Below are 23,056 nucleotides of genomic sequence, written 5' to 3'. Positions count from 1 at the left end.
GGCCCCACTCCATGTCATCTCATTAGGTATGATTGAAGGAGGCTTGTTATGAAAAGCAAAAGATACTTCTGTTAGAAAATTCCATGTGTTTTAGGAGCTCTGTCTCAGAAACGAGGGACAAAGCCCAAATACAGTTGATCTTTGCACAACCAGGGGATTGGGGAGCTGACACAGTAGAAAATTCTTCACACAGTAGAAAACTTACATATAACTTTCACTCCCCAAAAACTTAACTATTAATAGCTTACTGCTGACAAGAAGCCTTACTAATAACATAAACAGTCAATTAGCACACACATTGTATATTAGATGTGTTACGTATTGTATTCTTATAATAGACTAACCTAGAGAAAAGAAAATGTTATTACAAAAGTCATAAGGAAGACTGTTCATTAAGCAGACATGGATCATTATAAAGATCTTCATCCTTGTCTTCACATTGAGTAGGCTGAGATAGAGGAGAAAGACCAGGGGTTGGTCTTGCCATTTCAGAGGTGTCACAGGCAGGAAAAAACTCTACATATGAGTGCATTGCGCAGTTCAAACTCGTGTTGTTCAAGTGTCAACTGTATATATTTCTACTGTAGCACAGAAACCAAGAAAGCAAAAATGCCTAGGGCCATGGAAGTCATAATGTGGCCCTTTGAGTTAGGTAGTTTTACCAGCAGTTTTGAGACTATGGCAGCTTGGAATGGGTCCAAAAATAAGCATCAATGGATGATGGCAGTGGAGATGCAGTGAAATGAACTGGCTTGGGCTTTGATTTAGAGTCAGTTGGGGCTGGGCGCAGTGGCTCAAGCCTGTAATCCCAGCACTTTGGGAGGCCGAGACGGGCGGATCACAAGGTCAGGAGATCGAGACCATCCTGGCTAACACGGTGAAACCCCGTCTCTACTAAAAAATACAAAAAACTAGCCGGGTGAGGTGGCGGGCGCCTGTAGTCCCAGCTACTCAGAGGCTGAGGCAGGAGAATGGCATGAACCCGGGGGGTGGAGCTTGCAGTGAGCTGAGAACTGGCCACTGCACTCCAGCCCGGGCGACAGAGCGAGACTCCGTCTCAAAAAAAAAAAAAAAAAAGAGTCAGTTGGACCAGCTGATGGATTCATTTGGGAGGTGAATAAAAGAGAGAAATCAGGATGCTTTTACAGCTTTTAAAATTTGAGGTCAGGTATGGTGGCTCACACCTGTAATCCCTGCACTTTGGGAGGCCAAGGTGGGTGGATCGCTTGAGTTCAGGAATTCAAGACCAGCCTGGGCAACATGACAAAACCCTGTCTCTACAAAATATACAAAAATTAGCCAGGCACGGTGCTGGGCACCTGTAATCCCAGCTACTCAGGAAGCTGAGGCAAGAGAATCACTTGAATCCTGGAGGCGGAGGTTGCAGTCAGCCAATATTGTGCCACTGTACTCCAGCCTGGGTAAAAGAGCAAGACTCTGTCTCAAAAAAGAAAGAAAGAAAGAAAGAAAAATAAATAAAATTTGAAAGCTTGCTGGCTCTCTTTTAATAGGTTTTCTTTTTCAATATTTAAGAAAACTTTTTTTCTTTTAAGCTACTGATAGCTTACAGCAATTTGGTAAGGCATACTTTTGCAAACAAAAATGCAAACATTTGCTTTTCCTTCCTACTTAATTCCTCCAACATTTGTAAACTAATCATGAAGATTCTTATTTTTATGACAATATAGTTATTTGCATAAGTTTAATAAGAAGCTCTTCTCTTCAACAAAATACAACTGGAAATATTGGTTACATTACCAAAGCTTTGATTGCAGTGTCATATTGTATTAGTCTGTTCTCACGCTGCTATGAAAACATACCTGGGACTGGGTAATTTATAAAGAAAAGAGGTTTAATTGACTCAGTTCTGCATGGCTGGGAATGCCTCAGGAAACTTACAATCATGGTGGAAGGTACCTCTTCACAGGGTGGCAGGAGAGAGAATGGTTGCCGAGCAAAGGGGGAAGCCCCTTATAAAACCATAAGATCTCTTGAGAACTCACTATCACAAGCATAGCATGGGGGAATCCCCTCCCTCCGCCACCAGTGCTGTTCATTCATTCATTATCAATTGAATTGATAATGATTCAATTATATCCACCTAGTCCTGCCCTTGACACTTGGGGATTATTACAATTCAAGGTGACATTTGGTTGGGGACACAGAGCCAAACCATATCATTCATATATATATATTCATATATATAGCAATGTCATATTTTAAAATGTGCATAGAATCATAGAATGCCAATTTTCAAGGGTTCTCACCCTTATAGTGAACAACAGTTGTCACTTCCAGGCAGGCCCAGAAACCTCAAGATATTAGATATTGCAGGCAAAGTCTGATGTCTGCCTTGGTTTGACTTCCTAACATCAAGAAGTTTTTAAAAGTCCAATCTGAGACTCGTTGTCACCATTTCCAGCAATATAAATTTAAAAGAAGCTTATGTGGTTATTCTTGCTGCACTTATGTAAATAATCAGGTCAAGTTTGAAACTAAAATAATTTTAAAAACAAATTGGTCTTACCATGATTATCTTTGGTGGAAACGGGAATGACTGTAGAGAGAAAAATTATGTTTCTGATGAAAACTATAATATACCTGTTATTAGACTGCAGCTTTGTTCATTGTTTTTGAGTTTTTATCATGTATCTATAGCCTAGACTGGATCCTGAGTTCTCATTGTCTTCAATATCTGACTACAGTTCTCCAACCATGAACAAAAACTGCTAAGCTGAACAACTCGATATAAATTTCAAGGGACAAGTCCCATGCTTGATGAGGGAGCCACACAGAGAGTTCAGCAGAACACCTGATGCCACAACCAGAGACATTTAAACTGCAAACCAGGACGAGAAATTGCTGACATCATGTTGTGGACAGTGTTTTCCAAGACTGTCAGAATAAGACTCGCTACCATAATAAGACTCTTTCCCTTCTTAATTTTTTCTTGCTTTTGCCCACCTGTTCCACTTGGCAGGATAATGCTGTAGTTAAAATTTCACAATCAGTCATTTTTGTGGGTAAGTTGGTAAAGTGTAACATGTCAAACCCAAACCTTTACAGGACCCAAGAGAGCTTTTATTCCACCTAGTGGGTAACTTTAGCAACATCCCTAATGCAACTGTTTGTTCAAATTTTACTAGTGGCCTCTTTTGTAGAGTTAGCACGCTTTGCTTCAATTTAACCAATTCCTGAGATGCTAGATGACAGAATTGCTACCTACTAACCAAACAGGGAAATCTGTGCTGTTGCTGACACTTGTTGTTGTACATAAATAATCTGGTATTGTAGAGACTCAGTTTCAAAAGGTTAGCAGGCTACTTGGTTAAAACAGGTAGATTTCTCATCTGGCTCATTCTTTGATCTATATGATTTTAGTTGGTTTGGTTTATGGCAACCCTAGCTAAGAAGCATACTCTGAACTCTTGGCATTGTCCACCCGATAGTCATAATTCTCAACTATGTTCTCTCAAAAAGTTTTAAATGTTTGTATACAGCCAACTGTTAAATGTCAAATGGTCTCTCTTCACCTACAATGACAGAAATGCATAATCGTGAGGACACTGTAATCTATAAGTGATGTATTGAGACTAGAAAACCAGAATGATGTTAAGTGAGGGTAGTGCTAATGCCTTCAGTCTTAGCATCACAATTTCACCTAGGTTAATTGTTTAAAAATCACAGGATGCCATTGTTTTGAACCACATTCCTGCATCAGGCCTCCAGACCAGACTAAAAATCAAAATGGTGTCACCCATGTTCACCAAAACAAAACTGAGTTATCTGGTTTTACAAAAAAATCATGAGAGAGCAAGCCAATTTTCCAAACAGAACAGTTTTAATCTTTAACAGCCATGATAATGAAATTTCCTCTGTTTTAATCCTTAAAATAGAACGTCTGAAGTAACCCAGTGTTAACCAATTCGTTTTCTTTCTGTTGTTCTGTCTCCATGTCTCCACCTGAAAGAAAAGTAACTTTGACATGACCAATCTGCTTTTTGTTGTTTCTGCCTTCTTCAGTCTATTTTCTGTCTCTAAAGCTAACATCCTCTGCTTGATTCCTTGCAACATTTATTCTATTTTGTGGAATGAAGTGTTGTCCAATTCTAGGATTGCAATAAAGCCAATGAGATATTTAATCTCAATTTGTTTTAGTTTTGTTTCTTGACAATGGAGAGGTTTAGGCTAGAGAGCATTTTCAAAGTCATGAGCATATAGACTTCAAGTCAACCCATTAGATGAGATCACCCGGTGATAAAACAGAGAAGAATGCGAGGACCTGGAGCAGTACAACATTTAAAGATTGAGCCAAAGAAGAGAAATCAGCATATCAAAAAGGAGGCCTAGTGAGGGAACAGGACTATCTGTGATATGTAGGTAAGTTCAGGGAGAAAAGTGTTTCAAATCAAAGGAACCATGTCAATTATTCACGATTCTACAGAAAGGTCAATTTAGATATGGATAGAGAATTGGCAACTGCCTTTGGAAACAAGATCATTAGTAATCTTGATAAGTGATACTGATGATGGAAGTCGAAGCTGGATCAGGGTAGACTGAGAAGTGAATGTGAAGTGAGAGGTAGGAACAAGCACTATTCGAGAGATCTTGAAAAACCTTTCTGAGAATTTATGAAGATAGCAGAAAAATAGGGCAGTTCCTAGAGGCGATTTTGGAGTCAAAGGAAGTTTATTTTAGATGGGAGAAATTTCAATATATTTATATGCTGATAGGAGAAATTCAATTGAGAGGGGAAAAACTAATGATGCTGGAGGGTAGGTAATTGTAGGAGCAAAATCCTTAGGAATGTGCGTGAAAAAAATCCAGGTCACTGGTAAAGGGACTGGCCTTCCTAGGCGCAGGCACACTTTATTCATAGTAACCCAAATGTTCTATGCAGATAAGGGTAGTTTTGATGGTGAGAAGATAAGGGAGTTTATTTCTTTTTTTTTTTTTTTTTTTTTTTGAGACGGAGTCTGGCTCTGTCTCCCAGGCTGGAGTGCAGTGGCTGGATCTCAGCTCACTGCAAGCTCCGCCTCCCGGGTTTACGCCATTCTCCTGCCTCAGCCTCCGGAGTAGCTGGGACTACAGGCGCCTGCCACTTCGCCCGGCTAGTTTTTTGTATCTTTTAGTAGAGACGGGGTTTCACCGTGTTAGCCAGGATGGTCTCGATCTCCTGACCTTGTGATCCGCCCGTCTCGGCCTCCCAAAGTGCTGGGATTACAGGCTTGAGCCACCGCGCCCGGCCGGGAGTTTATTTCTGATATCCTTCATTTTTCCATCAGGTATGAGGCAAAGTTGATTAGTAAAAAGTGGGGGTTGGGGAGGAGGTATATAGAAGGCATTTTTTTTTTTTTTTTTTGAGACGGAGTCTGGCTCTGTCGCCCAGGCTGGAGTGCAGTGGCCCGATCTCAGCTCACTGCAAGCTCCGCCTCCCGGGTTTACGCCATTCTCCTGCCTCAGCCTCCTGAGTAGCTGGGACTATAGACGCCCGCCACCTCGCCTGGCTAGTTTTTTGTATTTTTTAGTAGAAACGGGGTTTCACCGTGTTAGCCAGGATGGTCTCGATCTCCTGACCTTGTGATCCGCCCGTCTCGGCCTCCCAAAGGCTTGAGCCACCGCCCCGGGCCCAGAAGGCTTTTAGTAGAGACAAAAAAGAATGAAATAATCCTTCCATCAAGTCTACTTAAATGTCAATTTAGTGGATAAAACTCTCCCAGAATTAAGTACATCTCCCAAACCCTTTTTCTTTCTCAATGGACCGTTTGCTCCCTTCTAGTACTCAAAAAATAACATTTGAAATTGTATCTTTGTTCGTTCACTTGTCTGATTCCCCATTAGAGAACTACAGAAGGGCAGGGACTTTGATTCCCCAATGTATATTTAGCCGTTAGCACAAAGCCAACAGATAGTCACTAAATACATTTTTTTTAAACAAAAATGTTAATGAACACCTTCAAAATTTTGTCTTACGCCACCTCGTTAAAAGTCTTGTTTGTGCAAGTCACTTTTCCTCTCTGAGCTTTCATTTCTGAATCTATACTCTGGGAATGATCTCTTCCTTGCCTACCTCACCGCGTTATCAAGAGGAGGATCTGAGCCAATAATGCTAGAAATGCTTCATTAAGGGCCCCTTAAATGTAACGGATTTCTATTTTTAGCCCACTGGTAGCCTCGCAAGTAGCAGGCGCTGAAAAAGAATTGCTTATTAGGGGTTGGGGGACAGCATTGTTTCTGTGACCGTAGGCGTCGAAGCTATGCAGAAGCGTTCCACGGATCGCGGAGAGATGGGGCTCAGCCCAGCATCCCTCTCGCTCCGGCTCTTCCCGGGAGGCGCTGGCCGAGCGAGGATGGGGGCTGGGAGGCCGAGGGGGCAGTAACTGTCAAACCTCGCCGCTTGGCGCCATTATTTAAATGGAACGTGCCTGTCTCGCAGTTGTACGTGTCCGGGGCGGGGCTTCGAGCGCCCTAAGCGGGGCGGAGGCCAGAGGCGGGCTGGGAAGGTGGAGGGGCGGGCCGGGGCGGGGCCAGGCCGGCTAGAAGGGCGGGTCTAGCGGCGGCCCCCGGCGAGGTTCACTGCGCTTGCGCTGACAGACGCAAGATGGCGGACAGTGCGGAACTAAAGGTAAAGCGCAGCTCGAATTCACTTCTAATATTCGGCCGCGGAGACGGCGCCGCTGGTGCCGGGGGGGATGGGTCCGACCCTGGGGGGCCGCTCGGGCCTGACTCCACCCGAGCCTGGAGTTGTAGGGAGAGAGGCGCGCCCGGTCTCAGCAGAGGGGGCCCGCCTGCGGCGGGCCGCGGGCCCCGGGTGCCTCGGGGGCGCTGACGGGTCGTCCCCGGCGTGTTATTGTTGTGGGCGCCTCTGGCGGGGGTGGCGGGGGAAGAGATAGGGAGTCGGGAGGTAGGGGCTGCAGCTGTCTTCTGGGCTTGGCTTTTTCACCTTCCAGTTAGCCTCCCCGCCCCCCATGGGGAGCTGGGGCTGGGGGCAGGGTGCTCTTGTAGGGGGATTGGGAAAGCTCCCCGTGGCAGCTTCCTCTTCCTCCTTTGCAGTCCCGGGCTCCTGTCAGGCGCTCTTCTCAGACCCCCGGGAACTTGGCTCCGGCCGCCCCGCCCCTCCGTGGATCCCTGTCGCCCCCCCCGGACTCGGCTCTCCACGGCTGCTCGCTTGTCAGGAAGCGCCTGGGGTGCCCCGCTTGAGGGAAGCGCGATCCCGGGGCGATAGGGTGGGGATCTGGGGGAGAAGCTCTGGTAAAGTTTAGCGAGCCCCGGGCCGGCATTCGGGTTCGGCTGAGAGGTAGCGGGGGGGAGTCAGCCTGGGCGGGACGTTACTCTTTCTCTCCGATTCCGGGCAGTCGAGGGGAGAAACCCCCTCGAAGAGTGTGTCTTTGGAAGCAGTGTTGGGAGGGGGGGATGTAGCTACCTCTCTCCCTTCTCTTGCCTTGGCTGATGTGGAGGGTGAGAGGAGCCTTTGGGGGTCTCTGCACACACCATGATGGCGATGCTGTAGCTGATGGAGGTGAATGGTTCGTGTTTATATCCCCCCATTGCCTTTTGTTTGTAGGGACATCTTGCTGGCCATGTTGATTTGAACGAAATTCTCCCCTCATGCTACTCTAACCCCCGATAAATAGAACGTTCCTCTTAACTGTACCAATTACTCACGCCTCACGAAATTAGATGAAAGGGTGCCCCCTTTTCCCCGCTTTTCTCCCACCCCAGTCTTTACCTGATGATGGCTTCTTTACCGAAGCAGATATACCACTACACAAGCAGTTGGGGGAGGGGGGTGGAACCCTTATGATTGGATTGTGACAAATGGGGCTCCGCTTGAATAATTTTGGTTTAGTAGCAGGCAGTTCTTAACTAACGCGTATTATTTCGAGGCTCTGAACGCGATCTTCTCTGTGGCTTCCTGTGTATGTGAACCCAGCAGCTGGTTATGTCTCGACCCAGAGAACTGACATCTCTGTTAGAGTGGAGATTGGGATATACAATTGTAAATCTTTGAGGAGAGTCTTCTTTTTATAATTAATACAAATTATTTAATTTTCTTCTCCGTTATAATGAAACGACAACTTCTAGAACAACCAAATGCCAGATTTGATTCTGTAGAGTTTTTCCTGTGGAATATCCTCACCGAAAGATCTTTTCTCCTAATAACTTCACAATGTTTACACTCCAAGATTTGTATATTAAAGTATTGGCTTTGAGTGTCATTCTTTTAAAATGTACTTATAATTACAAATTTACTTAAGGGAGAGCAGATTTAGAATGGATGGTTTTGGTTTTTCTCCAAATGAGAAAGCCTTAGGAATTTGAATATTTGGAGATAGTTAACCCTTGAAATAAAAAAAAAAAGCACACAACTTTAAGACATGTTTTCTATGATTTTTCTCTTTAGAGTCATCATGTTGCTGTGATCTTTGCCTTCTAATATTTATTTTGTTATGAGTTCTTTTGAATGATAGCTAATCAGTTGTTATACATGGACCATAGAATAAAGCTGAAAAGCTTGTGCAGACTATATTGTCACTCTTGATGCTGTCCAAAGAAACTAGTATGGAAAGCACATGCTGAGAGATTTCCTTCTTTGTTCTTTCTCATTTTAAGAAAGTGCCTTTGGGGATAGATCAGATCCCTGGTGTGAGTCTTGTTAGGTAAAGTTTCTCTTTACGAAAATGAACCAGTATCAGATAAACACCAAACACTTGAAGAAATGTTATTTTTCTAAAATTAGTCTTGTTTTTTGCTCTCTCCCAAATCTACTTGAGTTTTTCCAGAGGAAGTTTTTTTTTTCTACTTTTATGTTCCTGTTGTATAATTTTTCAAATTATAATAACTGTTTTGACATGTTGGTATGTCATTGTGTGTGTCTGAGACTTTGAGGAGCTGTGTGATAAATTGCTTAGCTGGTGATAACTGCATTAAAAAAATTTGGTTAATACTTTATTGTGGTTAGATTTGCTGTTCTTTTTTTGGGGGGTGGAGGAGGTGATCTCAGGAACGCCTACCATAGTTATTTGAGAATGTGTTAAAAAAGAATGTGTATATATAATTTTCTGTGCAGTAAGGTTTGGCAGATACTCCTTTTGGAAATGATATTTTCGGAAGGCTTTTTGTTTGTGATTTTTTTGGAGGTAAATATGCATTCCTAATATACGAAAAATCAGAGTAAGAAGAAGAAAATCTAGTTTTTTTGAAATTTTAAATGGGAATAGAGTACTTCAACTGTGAAGCTTTGCATAACATTCAGTGACTTTTCATTATCTTAGGTTTCAGCCCCATACTTCATTTTGCTGTGGATTGCATTCGTAATTATTTTCCTCATGGCTTTTTTAGTGAGTCCTTTTAAATCTATAAGAAATCTGCAAAGATCAGATGGGAAAAACGGATAGATGTTTATCCCCTGTAGGAATTGTGCAAGCTGCAACACTTCAAGATATTGCCAATAAAAATTAGATTGTGAGTCATACATATCAAAATGAGTTCTCTATGCATATTGGTTTATGAAAGATTTAATTTTTCATTAGGGGAATACCCATAAATGACATTTTAAGAATGTGGAGGGTATTTTGTCATCTTTAGGAACTTAGAAGCAGGAGGGTGTGATGGCCAGATGATCTTGGTGGTTAATAAGCTGACAGCTTCATGCAGCTCCTCTTAAAGTACTTTAAAAAAAATATGGGGTTTTTTTTTTGGAATAAAACTCAAACCAAATTATATTGCCATTTTAATTTACAGGAAGAAGAGTGGGAGAGAAGAAGTTCATCCTCATTTTAGTGGAGTAAATAATGAAATTAAATGGAAAGAGAAACCATAATTATAAAAGTTCCTATAAGTGTGTCAGTGAATTCTATTGTTCTTTTCTGCCTCTTTATTTTCAAGAAATAGCCACTTAATTTTGATCCTTACGCTGTAATTTGTCTGCTTTTATTTCAGATAGAGGCAAGTACGTCTGACAGTTTATTCATGGGTTTGATTTGAATCTCTGTAACTTGCTTTTGTCAAGTGCTACATTTAGATGGCTTTTGTTTTATGTCATTATTTTTATGAACAGTATTTAAAAAACACTACAGTATAGTTTATAAAATACTACAGTATAGTTTCTAAGTATTTCATATGATTGTTTTGAAATACCGCCTTCTTTTTATCCACCGTTTTCTCCTGGGCGATTGCATTGTCTTTCTCTTCAAAGAGTCTCTTGTAATCCCTGTTGATTGCAGTAGTGCTTAGTGGCGAGTCCATAGCTGATTAACCTTGGGTTTCTCCTGGTGAACTCCATCAGCATGCTGCTCCAGGGTTCTTGCTGAGGCTTTTGAGTTTAGTATAATTTGTACCCTTTCTTACTGGTAACCAGGGATAAGAAAATAAAATGGCCAATGGTTATAGTGGGAACTGGGAAAAAGTATCCAAGTCCCAGAAAAACTGGGTATTTATGATGAGATGTAGCCTTTAAAAACAATGACCAAAAACAGATTCATTACTTCATAGAATTGATTGTGGTGTTTTCTGAAGTATTTGACCCTGGCATGAAGCATCTTGCTTTTTTAATGTTTGAATAATAATATCTTATTTATATAGTACTTTTGCAGTTCCTAATATATTGCATTATCTCTTTTGATCTTTCCAGCAGTTCTTTGAGGTAGGAAAGGCGAATGATAACTAAATCCTTTTTATAGATAGAGAAAGTGAGCCCAGAAAGGGTAAGTGACTATTGCAAGGTCGTAGAAATAAAAGTGGCAGAGACTTGAGCCTAGGTCTTGTGTAGGCCTCCTTAAAGGTACTACAGCAGACCTGGAGTCCTCTAGGGTGCCCAGTTCACAAAGATTTCTACTTATGTTGTTGCTGATACTTTCCCTTTTGGGAAAGCTCTATGCTAGGGTATTTTTGGATTTTTGGATATTCCTAGGGCATTTTGCAAGCTTCCTTGCAAAAAGTTTGGAGTTTGTTAGTTGGAATCATACACATTAATTTTTGTAAGTATCATTTTGCTTGGGAAAATTTCAGAGAATCTGAAAAGTAAGCAGAAAAATAAACAGTACCTGTAATCCCAACACTCAGAAATATCACGGTTAACATCTGGGTATTTATGCATTTAGACTTTCTCTCTGTGAGCATGTGTATATGTATATTCATCATAGAAAGATATAACACTATTTTTTATTTATAATCTGCTATTTTCATGTCTATCCAGATTAGTAAATACAGGGCTGTATGATCATTTGAAAGCTTATATTGTATTTTGTTCAAGTAGTCCCTATCAGATTAGTCTACCTTTTTTTTTTTTTTTTTTGAGACGGAGTCTTGCTGTGTTGCCCAGGCTGGGGTGCAGTGGCATGATCTTGACTCACTGAAAGCTCCACCTGCCGGGTTCACACCATTCTCCTGCCTAAACCTGTGGAGTAGCTTTGACTATAGGCACCCGCCACTACACCTTGCTGATTTTTTTTGTATTTTTTTAGTAGAGACAGGGTTTCACCGTGTTAGTTACGATGGTCTCGATCTCCTGACCTTGTGATTCGCCCATCTCGGCCTCCCAAAGTGCTGGGGTTACAGGCGTGAACCACCGTGCCAGGCCCAGATTATTCTACTTTTTTTGCAGTGTCTTTGCAGCCTTGAACCAAAGTTTGCAGATGTTTTATTTTAACTAAATATATTGATATGACAGATCTTTTTTGTGCTTTAGAAAGCAATGCAGGCTGGACACCGTGGCTCACAGCTCACGCCTGTAATCCCAACACCTTGGGAGGCCAAGGAGGGTGGATCACGAGGTCAGGAGTTCAAGACCAGCCTGACCAACATAGTGAAACCCTGTCTCTACTAAAAATACAAGCAATTAACTGGGCGTGGTGGTGGGCGCCTGTAATCTCAGCTACTCAGGAGGCTGAGGCAGGAGAATTGCTTGAACCTGGGAGGCAGAGGTTGCAGCGAGATTGTGCCACTGGACTCCAGCCTGGGCGACAGTGCGAGATTCTGTCTCAAAAAAAAAAAAAAAGCAATACAAATGTTTCTTTTATTTTTGTAGAGACAGGGGTCTCGCTGTGTTGCCCAGGCTGATCTCAAACTCCTGGCCTCAAGCAGTGCTGCCTCGGCCTCCCAAAGTGTTGAGATTACAGGTGTGAGGCACTCTGCCACTGTGCTCAGCCTGCAAATGGTTTTTACAGGTGTGACGCACTGTGCCACTGCGCCCACTCTACAAGTTAGATAAAATGTTTTCAGAGAAATAAATTAGTCATTCTTGGTTTGTTCATTGTCATACCTTTATTATTTATGTTTCTGTAATGTGTGAGATAAGATTATTAAATGATGGCAGATACAGGTTTTACAAAATGTAAGCAAACATTACTTCGGCATCAGAATGTTTGATGAAGTATGAAACTGATTATGAAATAGTATTTTATAATCTATTCATACTATTCTATGAATAGTAGAATTTCAAGTATGCAAGTATGTTTGATTTTGGAAATTATATCACAGTGATCCAATATTGCAAGTTTTTGTACGTTATTTAGATGCTTATCAGTTTTTTTTGTTTGTTTTTTTGAGACGGAATCTTGCTCTGTCGCCCAGGCTGGAGTGCAGTCGCACAATCTCAGCTCACTGCAAGCTCCGCCTCCTGTGTTCACTCCATTCTCTTCAGCCTCCTGAGTAGCTGGGATTACAGGCGCCAGCTACCATGTCCAGCTAATTTTTTGTATTTTTAGTAGAGACGGGGTTTCACCATGTTAGCCAGGATAGTCTCCATCTCCTGACTTCGTAATCCGCCTGCCTCGGCCTCCCAAAGTGCTGGGATTACAGGTGTGAGCTACCACGCCTAGCTGATGCTTGTCAGTTTTTAACTGGCATTTTTTTTTTTTTTTTTTTTTTTTTTTGAGACAGTCTCGCTCGGTCGCCCAGGCTGGAGTGCAGTGGCGAGATCTCGGCTCACTGCGATCTCCGCTTCCTTTGGTCAAGTGATTCTCCTGCCTCAGCCTCCCGAGTAGCTGGGACTACAGGCGCCTGCCACCATGCCCGGCTGGTTTTTTGTATTTTTAGTAGAGACGAGGTTTCACTGTGTTAGCCAGGATGGTCTCCATCTCCTGACCTTGTGATCCGCCCACCTCGGCCTCCCTAAGTGCTGGGATTACAGGCTTGAGCCACGGTGCCCGGCCTTAACTGGCATTTTAAAACTATGTTGAATATTGCCAGGCATGGTAATCCCAGAACTTTGGGAGCCAAGGCAGGCGGATCACGAGGTCAGGAGTTCGAGACCAGCCTGACCAACATGGTGAAACCCTGTCACTACTAAAAATACAAAAATTAGCTGGGCGTGGATGTTGCGCACCTATAATCTCAGCTACTCAGGAGGCTGAGGCAGGAGAATTGCTTGAACCCGGGAGGTGGAGGTTGCAGAAAGCCGAGATTGTGCCCCTGTACTCCAGGCTGGGCGACAGAGTGAGACTCTGTCTCAAAAAAAAAAAAAAAACCCCCAAAACCAAACACTATACTGAACATTAATATAGAGAAAATGGAAATAAGACTTTGCTTTACTCATATTTTTAATCTCAAAACAAAGTGTTGCCATAGTATTAAATTGGGAGGTAACATTGTTTCAAGGATCTGCAACCTCTGCCTCCCAGGTTCAAGCAATTCTCCTGCCTCAGCCTCCCAGGTAGCTGGGATTATGGGCAGGTGCCACTACGCCCAGCTAATTTTTGTATTTTTAGTGGAGACGGGGTTTCACCATGTTGGCCAGGTTGGTCTCAATCTCTTGACCTCGTGACCCACCTGCCTTTCACCGTGTTGGCCAGGTTGGTCTCAATCTCTTGACCTCGTGATCCACCTGCCTTTCACCATGTTGGCCAGGTTGGTCTCAATCTCTTGACCTCGTGATCCACCTGCCTTGGCCTCCCAAGGTGCCAGGATTATAGGCGTGAGCCACCGCTCCTGGCCCAGGATCTGGTTTTAGAAAGGTAACATAGGCAATGAAAGCATTTTTATTTTTAGTAAAAAACTTTAGGAGTTAAACCGATTAGTAAATGTATATGTGAATTAAGATGCTGTTTGTGCAACATCTGAAAAGTATCGCGTGTAGAAGGAACTTGAGGAAATTGATCGTATTCTAAATTTGATTCCTTAGAATTTGGTCTTCACCTAAATCTGCATTTATGTAACATTTTATTATTAGAATTTCTTCGAAATAGGCAGTAGAGACAATTTTTAAGTACTTAGTTGTCATTAACTATCAATTTCAGAAGTAGTACTAATTGCCACTGCACTTTTTGTTAGATGTTTGTGACTATACTTGCCCTTCTATGTTAAAAATTGTACAACTCCTGTTACTTTTGGTTCCCTGTACTCTTGGTTTCAGTAGTGTCACATGAGAAGATAATTCCCTAGAAACCTTCCTTCAGAGTTTTCTGGTAAATCTTCATTCTTAGCTATGAACTTCTAAAATTCATCAAAATGAAGAAACCACCTTTTTTTTCAGCTTTTCCTTAGATCAAGCAGACAAAACAAACATTAAAATCCTTTGAACATTAACTAGTAATGGAGATATCAGTAACTCTCACAGGACTGTTGTAAAACATTCCTATTTTTGAAAACTTCATCTCTTTCTTACCTTTTCTGCTATTCACTGCTTTCAGTTTCCCCCCTTTGGTTGCTGGGTTAATTTCACCAAAACACTCCTTTCATTCTGTCACTCCTATCTATAAAAACTGAATAGCTTTCCATCGAAAACTGGATAAAGTCTTAGTTCTAAGTCTAGTATTCAAGATTTTCTATAGTCTGACCCCAGTCCACTTTGTGTGTTTTTTCTCTTCAGCTATATAGCAAAAGCCCTTAACTTAAAGCCAGAGCTGTTAGTTTGTGTCTTTTTGTTGGCTCCTGTTCTGTTTGTACCCCCCTCCATTCTCCCATCCCTACTCTGTGGACACAGTAGGTGTTTTTAATATACATGTGTCAGATGAACAAATTATGTTCAAGATTGGTTTCTGTCAGAGAGTGGGGCCTGATGCTGTTGTCTGTAAGACAATCTAAATTGAAAATATTCTTAGGGTCGTATCTTCGCTCTTTTTTCTTGTTGCTGCTTAAATGAACTTGAATAACATTAAATCAGAATAATTTATGAAGGACTGTTTTAGATTTACCTTTTACATTATTTTACGTTATAGAGATAATAAATGAATACAATTCTCATTGTAATAATCTAACCGTAAATAGGGTAAAAATGGAAAGACCTCATCATCTTCTTTCTTAGAGGCAATCACTTTGGTGTATATCTGTGTATTCTTATTTGGGTGGGCAGGGGGAGGTAACAGCTTTATTGAGATAAAATTAACATATCCCATTACAATTCACCTGTTTAAAGTGCACAATCAGGTGGTTTTTGGTATATTCATAAAGTTGTGTAACCATTAACCACAATCAGTTCTAGAATATTTTTTCACCTCAAAAAGCAACTACATCCTTTTAGCATAATCTCCTTCCTAAACCTTACCTCACTCTTAGCCCTAGGCAACTGATAATCTATCTTCAGTCTCTGTAGACTTGGCTATTTTGGGCATTTAATATAAATGGAATAAAAATATGTCGCTTTTTGTGTCTGGCCTTGTATTCTTTTTTTTCTCTGCATAGGCATTTAAATGTGTATGTCTGTATAATATTTTTAATTTATTGTGTGTGTGTATGTCTAGATGAGAACAAAACTAGACACACAGAAGGAACTTAAATGAATGTACATGTACATAAATATCTTTCCTAAAACCATAAGTGAGATCATACTATACATAGCATCCTACAATTTGCTTTTTTTCACAATAAATAGTGAAGCGCTTTCCATGACATGTCCAAACAATGAGATGGTCTCATGCTTTTTAACAGTGCATAATATTCCATATGTATGTTTATAGAGATATACCGCTTGAATTTATCAATGTATGTGGTTAAAAGTTCTTAAGAACTTGTTTTGATGGTTTTGCTATACACTACTGGGTTTTTTAAAAAAATAGTTGCCACATTTAATGTAACCTCTATAGTATTATTGCTGGAGTTTCACTTAACAATAGGAATGAAAACATCACAGGTAAGGGTTGTATAGCTTGAGGAGAAATGGAATGCAGCGTCTTTATGCAGTTCTGGCAGTGCACAGCCAAAGCGTTTCATTTTGTATTTGGGTTTCTGAATGTGAGCAAGCCTGTTTTTAAAAAAGCTCATGGCATAGTGCTTAAAATAGAACTTAACATGCTATCTTGTGCTTTATGGTGAATTTTAAGACTTTTTCTTGCAGTCATGCAAGTCTAATCTTAAAGATTGGAAAGATTTCAGGGTAAATATTTTTTCTCATATGTTAAAATCATCATTCTGGTCTATGGGCTTCTGTAAGTTACCCAAGAAGGGGACTGAAGAGGCACAAAATTGGCTCAGAAACTGGCTTATAGTAGATTCTTAGTAATTGTTATTTATTCAAGAATTATCACATTCTGTTATTTATTATATTTTTGGGTATCTGCTGTGTATGAGGTACCAGGTTATTGGTGATTTTAGTATATTATCACGTGTGTGTATATTTATTTAAATATTTCTGTTATAGTGGAATGTTTACTAAAAATTATCTTTTTAAAAATTACACAAGTAATGCATCGGTTATTACAGAGCTTTTCAAAGTCTGTTTCTCAGGCCCCTGGTGGTTCCTGAAGTTTTTCTGGGTATTCTCCAGGTCAAAATGATTTTCCTTATAATAGTAAGGCATTATTTGCTGTGCTGACGTTTGCAAAATCATTGGTGGGTAAAACCGCCAGCACCTTGGCACAAATTAAGGCAGTGGCACTAAATCGTACTAGTAGTTGTGTTGTTCATCACTATGTACTTGGAATTAAAAAAACATGCCAGTTAAACTTTATATCCTTGATGAAACAATAAAACTTACTAATTTTATTGTATCTCAGTCCTTGAGTACATTTTAAAATATATTTTGTATGATGAAATGAAAAGTACCTGTAAAACACTTTATTGAATATCAAATCTGATGGTTAACTCAGGGAAAAGAACTTCTGGAGTTGAGTTGTGAGCTTTTTAAATGGAATACCATTTTTACTTGAAAAAAATGGCTGGCAAAGTATGGTTATACAGACTTGGGTATTTGGCATACATTTTCATGAAAATAAACAAAGTGCGCCTGTCACTGCAAGGAAAACAACTGACAATATTTGTTACTAATGATAAAATTTAAGCTTTCAAGTGAAAATAGAACTTTGGAAGACGTATTTGCCACTGTGAGCTTGACAGTTTCCCAATACTTGACTTTTTTGATAAGATCAGTGTGATATTAATGAATGTGTTATGTTGAAGTTGCATAGTGAAATATGTCAACATTTGGAAGAACTGCATAACTCAGTGAACTAATATTTTCCAAATAACCAATGCATGATATTACAAAATCATGCCTGGATGAAAAGATCCATTGGAAATGGAAGATAGACCAATGAATTTCAGTTTATCAGAGTGGGAAATATTCCTTGATATGGTTTCAGATTCCTGCATTGCAGCAGCCTTTAAGAACCTGCCATTTGTTGAGTTTCGGTGAAGGATCAAAGAATATCAAAAGTTATCTGAAAAGGCTAGAGCATTTTAATAAAAATATTCTATTTTTTCCAAACTCTATAGAGCTTCATAAGGCTAGATTTCCTTTATATTCTTCAACCAAAATAATCTAATACACAGATTGAATGGGAAAGTAGATGTGAGAATCAGGATGTCTTTATTAAGCTAGATTTTAAAGAGATTTGCAAAAATGTAAAACTGTGATAGTCCTCTAATTTTTATTAAAAATATTTTTAAAATACGAGATGTATGTTAACAAGTAATGGATTTAATTAATTAATTTATTTTTTGAGATGGGCTTTGCCATGTTGCCCAGGCTGGTCTTGAAGTTGGGGGCTTGAGTGATCGCCTGCCTCGGCCTCCCAAAGTGTTAGGATTACAGGCGTAAGACACCCTGCCCAGGTATTATTATTTTTTTTAATGACAAATATTTTAAAGTTTTCTGCTTTAACTGCAAATACAGTAAATATTGATAGATTTAATCAACGTAAAGTTTTTTTTTGGGGGCGAGCGGCCCTCCACTTTCAAGAGTATAAAAGAGTCCCAAGAGCAAAAACTTTGAAAACTTGATCTTTTTTAAATTTAAAATTTACCGTACAGCAGTGCATAATTTAACATGGGACGATCCCTTTCATCTTCTCACTCGTGGTATTTTTTATAACTTAAACAGAAAAATAATGCTGGGGGCGGTGGCTCACACCTGTAATCCCAGTGTTTTGGGAGGCCAAGGCAGGCAGAGTGCTTGAGCCTCAGAGGTTCCAGACCAGCCTGGACAACATGGCAAAACCACATCTCTATCAAAAATACAAAAAATTAGCTGGGCATGTTGATGCACACCTGTGGTTCCAACTGCTCGGGAGGCTGAAGTGGGAGGATTGCTTGATCCTGGGAGATGGAGGTAGCCGTGAATTGAGATCCACTGCACTCCAACTAGGTGACAGAGTGAGACCCTGTCTCAAGAAAAAAAAAAAAAAAAAAAAGAAAAAGTTTACTTCTAGTGATCCTCTTAGAAGGCAGTTTGCTAAGCAGGGTTATTTAATTAGATCCTGTATCTCTCTAAGTAATGCTAAGCGGTAGTAGCTTGCATTGCACTGAATGAATGTGCTTGAAGTACTTTTTTTTTTTTTTCCTGGATGCAGGGTCTCGCTCTCTTGCTCAGGCTGGAGTGCAGTGGTATGATTATGGCTCACTGCAGCCTCAAACTCCTGGGCTCAAGTGATCCTTCCACCCCAGCCTCCTGAATAGCTAGGACTTCAGGTGCATGCCACCATGCTCAGCTGAGTAAAAACTTTTTTTAAAAATAGAGATGGGGTCTTGCTATGTTGCCCAGGCTGCTCTCAAACTCTCAGAATCACGTGATCCTTATGCCTCAGCCTCCCAAAAGTGTTAGAATTCAAGGTGTTGAGCCACCGCACCTGGCTTGAAGTACTTTTAATCAGTAATGGTGTGGGAAATATATAACTTTTTATTTTTTCAAGGTTATGTTTTTTGGTTTTTTCTTTTTCTTTTTTTTTTTTTTTGAGATGGAGTCTCACTCTGTTGCCCAGGCCAGAGTGCAGTGACATGATCTCGGCTTACCACAAACTCCACCTCTGGAATTCAAGCAGGTCTCGACCTGCTTCAGCCTCCTGAGTAGCTGGGATTACAGATGCTTACCACTGTGCTCAGCTAATATTTGTGTTTTTAGTAGATACGGGGTTTCACCATGTTGGCCAGGCTGGTCTTGAACTGTTGACCTCAGGTCATCCACCTGCCTCAGACTCCCAAAGTGCTGGGATTACAGATGTGAGCCACCATGCCCGACCTGATTGCTTTTTCTGTAGTAAAATATAAGAATCACATGAATAAATGAAAAATTTCCTAACTTAATGTTAGCTAATAATTTCCTCTCCAGCAGAGCTTAGTTCTTACCAAATATATATGATTGATTTGCATTCTGCCTATTTTGTTTTTTTCCTTTCCCTTTTGTGGGATAAACATGAAACAGGACCTAGAAATTGTAAGACTCTGAATGCTTTTCAGTTTCTTTCTGCATTTCTTTAGAGTGGTGTGTGAAAAATTCTAGCCTCTGTTCCTTAAACATCTTTCCCCAGGGTGTCAGAGTAAGACTGGAAAAGGAATATTTTTGTTCCAGAAGTTTTTCTAATATGTGATTTCAAAATCAGGTAGCATCTTAAAGGTTAAAGACCTTTAAAAAAAGTATAGTATTTTGTGTCTAATTGAATCATGATCAGGGAAAAGAACATGAATTTTAGAATTGCCATTAGTCTTCACCTCTGAATTTAGATAGTCCCAGGAATAAGATTAATGATCTTCTAAGTGTGAGTAGGTCTTGGTCTGTCCATTTGTTCCAGAGAGGAATTTTATAATCTCTTGTTGAGGCTACTTAACCTGGCTGATAATGTTTGGGGAACAAGGCAGGAGAAAGGTGTCCCGCTTATGAGTATGCAGACTTTGCTTAATCTCCGCATGTTAAGACTTGTGCCTCACCCTTGATTTTAGCTCCCTACTGGTCTGAGTCTGGAACCTCTCTGGTTCAGTTGTTCCAGTAAGCCTCTGGGTGACATTTCTCCATAGGAGAAAGTGGAGAGGAAAGTTTTGGAGACCTGAAAATATGTATAAGGTGGACGTGGTGGCTCACACCTGTAGTGCCAGCACTTTGGGAGGCTGAGGTGCGCAGATTGCTTGAGTGCAGGAGTTTGAGACCAGCCTGAGTGATGCGGCGAAAACCTGTCTCTACAAAAAAATACAAAAATTAGCTGGCTGAGGCGCGTGCCTGTGGCCCAGCTACTCGGGAGGCTGAGGTGGGAGGATCGCTTGAGCCAGGAGGTTGAGGTTGAGGCTCTAGTGAGCTGTGATTGTGCCGCTGTACTCCAGCCTGAAGGACAGAGCGTGGCAAATACACATGCTCATAGATTCCAGTAATTACATCTGATGATGTTTGTGGAAGAAGGGACTTAAGTTAATTACCACAGTGATCTACACAGGCTTAAGTCTTTTTTTTTTTGAGACTGAGTTTGCACTCCTGTCACCCAGGTTGGAGTACAATGGCGCGATCTTGGCTCACTGCATCCTCTGCCTCCTGGGTTCAAGTGATTCACCACCCTCAGCCTCCCAAGTAGCTAGGATTGCAGGCGTCTGCCACCATGCTTGGCCAATTTTTGTATTTTTAGTAGAGAAGGGGTTTTGCCATGTTGGCCAGGCTAGTCTAGAACTCATGACCTCAGGTGATCCGCCCACCTCAGCCTCCCAAAGTGCTGAGATTACAGGTATGAGCCACCGCCCCTCACCTGGGTTAAGTCTTGAAAAATGCTCAGGTTTGTTTGTGCCCATGCTGTCATCCACGAAGAAGTTGAACCATCAGAGTTATGAGAAAAGTCTAGCTTTTTGGCAGAATCATAGATCATTAAATTCTATATTACACTTTAAATGTTTTTGTCCTTTTTTTTTTTTTTTGAAGTGGACTTCTTACTCTGTCACCCAGGCTAGAGTGCGGTGGCACAATCTTGGCTCACTGCAACCTCCACCTCCTGGGTTCAAGCCATTTTGCTGACTCAGCTGCCCAAGTAGCTGAGATTACAGGCGCACACCACTGTGCCCAGCTAATTTGTGTATTTTTAGTAGAGATGGGGTTTCACCATGTTGGCCAGGCTGGTCTGGAACTCCTGACCTCGTGATCTGCCCACCTCAGCCTCCCAGAGTGCTGGGATTTCAGGCATGAGCCACTGCACCCGGCCTTGTCCATTATTTTTTTGGATACATTTTACAAACTCTCAGTAAAACGTAAAAATAGTTATTCCTTTACTGGGCTATAAGTATTCTTTATGGCTATAGGTATTCTCTGCTAAATCTTGCAAACAAATAAGCATTCTCCCCTACTCTCCCCTCCTCCTTCCTTTTGCCTGTTTGGCCTTTGGTATCACATTTACTTAAAGCAAGATTCTTATCCAGTCATTCCATCCATAAAAATGAGTGCTGATTTATATGCCAAATCAGCTGCGTTAAATGCTCACACGTCATTTGGGAATGAAAAAGTTTTTGCTTTTGTGAAATTACATTCTAGTACTCCTGTAAATATATGAAAAATAGTTTGGTTCTCTTATACCTTTCCATATTTGAATTTTTATAGAGAACAGATGTTTTAATAATTAGCAAAAACTTTATTTTGGGAAATGTTTTCTTGAATATGAAATAACAATGTTAAATGCATTGTTAAAGTTTAATAGTCATTTGTTTTATACATGCTTCCTAAAGGTAGTTTTTGAAGGAAGGAGATGTGGGAGGAGCAAAGAAAAGATATGAAAGAGTTATTGTAGGAAGTTTGATTGCTGGCTCACTGGAAAGTTTAGTGAAATGCCTGTGCCCACTGAGATTGACGACTGTGGATGTAAAATACCATCCATCTGCATGAGTGCATGCATTCTTTTCTCCTACAAAGTGGGAACTACATGGAGGGACAAGGGAATTTTGCAAAGGAATGTTTAGGGGCTACTGAATAGGGCATGACAACATCAGTGAATTAGAGATCTTTATGAAATTGAATTCTTGCAGTGAAGCAAGTAAGAAAAGGAGGAAAATGGAGTTGGAAAATGGAATGTTCAAATTAATGATTTTGAAGGTGGTGCAGATTCTGCTGGAAAGGTCTAGGATGTGGCCCATGGAGTGGGTAGCTGAGGGGGAAAGTAATGACGAGGAGTTAAGTTGGAGCCTGAATGGCCAAGGCAGGTACTAAAACTTTACCTCAGTGAATGACAGGATGACCTAGAAGATGGACTGTCCAGTACTATAGCCACTAGTTCTGTGTGAGTATTGAGAACTTGAAATGTGGTTAGTCCTAATTAAGATCTGCTGTAAGTGTAAAACATACTGGATTTCGAAGACATAGTATGAAAGAAAGAATGGAAAATATCTCATTAATAATTGATATTGATTGTATGTTGAAATAATGTTTTAGGCTTATTGGATTAAGTAAATATATATCATTAAAATTAATTTCACCTACTTGTAATTTTTTGAAATAGAAATGTGGTCTCACTATGTTGGCCAGGCTGGTCTTGAGCTCCTGGGCTCAAGCGATCCTCCTATCTCAGCCTCTGAAAGTATTAGGATTACAGGCGTGAACCACCGTGCCTGGCCTTTTTACTTTTTAAAATGTGGCTAATAGCACACTTAAAATTATGTAGGTGTCTCAACATTTGCAGCTGACATCGTATTTCCTTTGGACAGCACTTTTCTAGAGATATTACTGCCCATAAGTAGAATGGGGATTAGGTCGGAGGACAATTGGTAGGGGCCTGTAGAACCCAGTGTCAGAATCCTTTGGGAGAGGGAGTAGACATTGAGGCTTATTTTTCTTTTTCTTTTTCTTTTTTTTTTTTTTTTTTGAGACGGAGTCTCGCTCAGTCGCCCAGGCTGGAGTGCAGTGGCGCGACCCCGGCTCTCTGCAAGCTCCGCCTCCCGGGTTTACACC

The 23,056-nt window shown here is 40.9% G+C and overlaps 1 protein-coding gene across 1 annotated transcript in view; it reads left to right on the top strand.

The window, feature by feature from the left end:
- Nucleotides 1-6,453: 6,453 nt before the first annotated feature.
- PIAS1 (protein inhibitor of activated STAT 1) overlaps nucleotides 6,454-23,056 on the top strand; it is a 150,174-nt gene continuing 133,571 nt past the window's right edge. The window contains exon 1 of the mRNA XM_033189612.1: nucleotides 6,454-6,625. Within this exon, the coding sequence (XP_033045503.1) occupies nucleotides 6,602-6,625 (24 nt within the window). The 5' untranslated portion in view covers nucleotides 6,454-6,601. The remainder of the gene's footprint in view (nucleotides 6,626-23,056) is intronic.

This window comes from Trachypithecus francoisi, unplaced genomic scaffold, assembly GCF_009764315.1.
Source record: "Trachypithecus francoisi isolate TF-2019V2 unplaced genomic scaffold, Tfra_2.0 Lachesis_group3, whole genome shotgun sequence".
NCBI classification, from domain to species: domain Eukaryota; kingdom Metazoa; phylum Chordata; class Mammalia; order Primates; family Cercopithecidae; genus Trachypithecus; species Trachypithecus francoisi.
This window is presented reverse-complemented; position numbering and strand designations above follow the sequence as displayed.